General features: G+C 43.0%; 1 protein-coding gene across 1 annotated transcript in view; it reads left to right on the forward strand.

Moving 5' to 3' along the window:
* Positions 1–2,347, forward strand: part of LOC116690341 (transmembrane protein 150A) — a 10,487-nt gene that overhangs the window by 2,721 nt on the left and 5,419 nt on the right. Inside the window, exons 5-6 of the mRNA XM_032517220.1 lie at positions 828–955; positions 1,053–1,230. Of these exons, the coding sequence (XP_032373111.1) occupies positions 828–955; positions 1,053–1,230 (306 nt within the window). The remainder of the gene's footprint in view (positions 1–827; positions 956–1,052; positions 1,231–2,347) is intronic.

Consider the following 2,347-nt stretch of genomic DNA (forward strand, 5'->3'; position numbering starts at 1 on the left):
TTTTTTTTTTAATATGCAATGTAAAATTGGCAGTCTGCAATTTTCACTAAGTAAAGCAAATAGGACTGCTTCCTCCTGCTCTTTAACACAAATGCAATGAATGGATATAGCTGAGGTAAAAGGTGTTTGATGTCCGTCTCTGCTGTCCATTATGTGTGTGTTGTGAATCCTCCGTGGTGCCCACAGACCTCCGCCACTAGCCTTCAAGAAATACGGAGGCGCTTGAAATAGCCTGTGCTCTCTAATCAATAATGAATGCAGCTTTCCTTCCACTTCCCCCCTCTGCCCTCTCCCCTACATGTAACCTCCATGGCCTTCCTCCTTTGCTCCTCCCCCTGTCTTGTGTTGTCACCACTCAGTTCTGCCCCAGTGACTTCCTTGCTGTAGTTAAGCTGTGTTTTACGGTGTCTGTGTGCTAAGCCTTTGAAGAAAAGTATCACCTTCATGCAACCAGAGATGTCGATAGCTTACACAACACATCCTCTCTGAGACAACCTTAAAAGCAAATCAGATCAGTCGAAGATCAGCAGAATGGGTTCAGTCACATGACAGTCCACCAGCTAGGCTATAGGTCAAAGAATAAATAAGCAAAATCATCCTGTTTTTAAAGCATTTCGTAATCCTCAAAAGGTGTATGATACCTTCAAATTTGTGATTTCTCCATTTGATATGAAAGAAGAAAATCAGAAGAATTAACTAAACCATGGTGTTTTCATTTTCCACCACCCACAGTTTCATCTCCAAAGGCTTTTACAGTTATATTGTGTGGTATTTTGTTGTCTGTGATGGATGCAGTGTAAATGTATGTGTTCGTCTGTGTCCTGCAGTGGTGATGGTGTGCCTTCTGCGCTACGCCCAGGTGATTGAACACAGCCACCGATGTTGGGTCAACACCAGCGCTCTGGTGTCCGGCTGCACCAATGCTTTGGGCTTGGTCATGGTGGGCAACTTCCAGGTAAATATGAATAAAAAAAAATAAAAAATGTTGCTTCTTTTGTTGGACCTCGGACAAGTGAAAACAACCCCTCTGACTGTATTGTTGTGTTTGTCAGGTTGATCATGCCAAATCTCTACACTACGTGGGTGCCGGAGTGGCATTTCCAGCAGGGCTGCTGTTTGTGTGCCTGCAGTGTGTGCTCACCTACCGGGTGGCCGTGACTGCCCTTGACTACTGGATGGCCCATTTTAGAGTGGCTCTGGCACTAGGAGCCATGGTCTCCCTCGTCCTCAGTATCCTTTACTTACTAGTGTGCCATCCCCTTTGTTATACAGATACAGTAGTTATCTACTGTATATTATCTAAACACGTTTTGATAAACATGGGTTTTGTATGTGTATTTTGACTTCTTTTAGTACCTCATAGAACTTTTGATCACTCTACACTAACGCTTCATATCAAGAAAAGCACAGGTGTAACTAATAACGGTAATAACGACATAAGTTTACCCAGTTTGAGGGCCCTGATATTGTTGGTCCTTGCACACTGGAATGACTAATTGGCCTGAGCAATTGTTTTCAATATTGGTTACAGCCTTATTAAACAGATGTTTCTTTCTATTAAAAATCATGTGGCGCAGTTCAAAAATGAAGGAATGAGTTTTTCGAGGTTTGATGTGTAACTGCTTGCTTGTTTGTATAGCTCCATCCTGTTACAGGCCTTTTTAGTTAGCCCCGTCATGGCTCCACCTTGTTATCCTCCTGAGACCAGTGCACTCAGTCCAATCAGATGCTGGTATGCTGTTAGAACAATGGACATACAGTACCTCTTGTTTTCCTCTCCTTTTCACTCCACTGACGTTGAAACAGACTACTGCGCAACTTAAGATGCTTGTCCTTCTACTTTTGAGACAGGAAAGCAAGGCCACGATAACATCTGTCTTGGCTTACTTTAATCTCCCCTTCCACCCTCTTGTTTAACAACGGTCATGTTGATGGCTTACTTTCCCTGGTGGCCTCTCTTCTCTGCCTGCGTCTCGGTGGCTTCCGGGATGACTGTTTTTCTTCCACTACTCACAATTTAAGCCTTTCTACCTTCTCCTCTTCTGTTTGACGGGGTAAATAAACTGCTTTCACAGACTGATATCTTATTTATAAACCGAGCTGTTAATTGGAGCTGCAAATTGAATTTCATTTTAACCCTATTCCCTATGAGGATAAAGGTCCCATGGCATTTTTTTTTTTTTAAACATTAAAATGATTTCCCCCAGCGGATAGAAATGGTGATGGGTATGAACCGAGCCCTGGGTATCTTGCTCAGCCTTTGAGAAAATGAAAGCTTAGATGGGCCAATCTGGAATCTTGCTCCTTTTATGAGGTCATAAGGAGCAAGGTTACCTCCCCTTTCTCT

This window comes from Etheostoma spectabile, chromosome 5 (genome assembly GCF_008692095.1).
Source record: "Etheostoma spectabile isolate EspeVRDwgs_2016 chromosome 5, UIUC_Espe_1.0, whole genome shotgun sequence".
In the NCBI taxonomy this organism is placed as follows: Eukaryota; Metazoa; Chordata; class Actinopteri; order Perciformes; family Percidae; genus Etheostoma; species Etheostoma spectabile.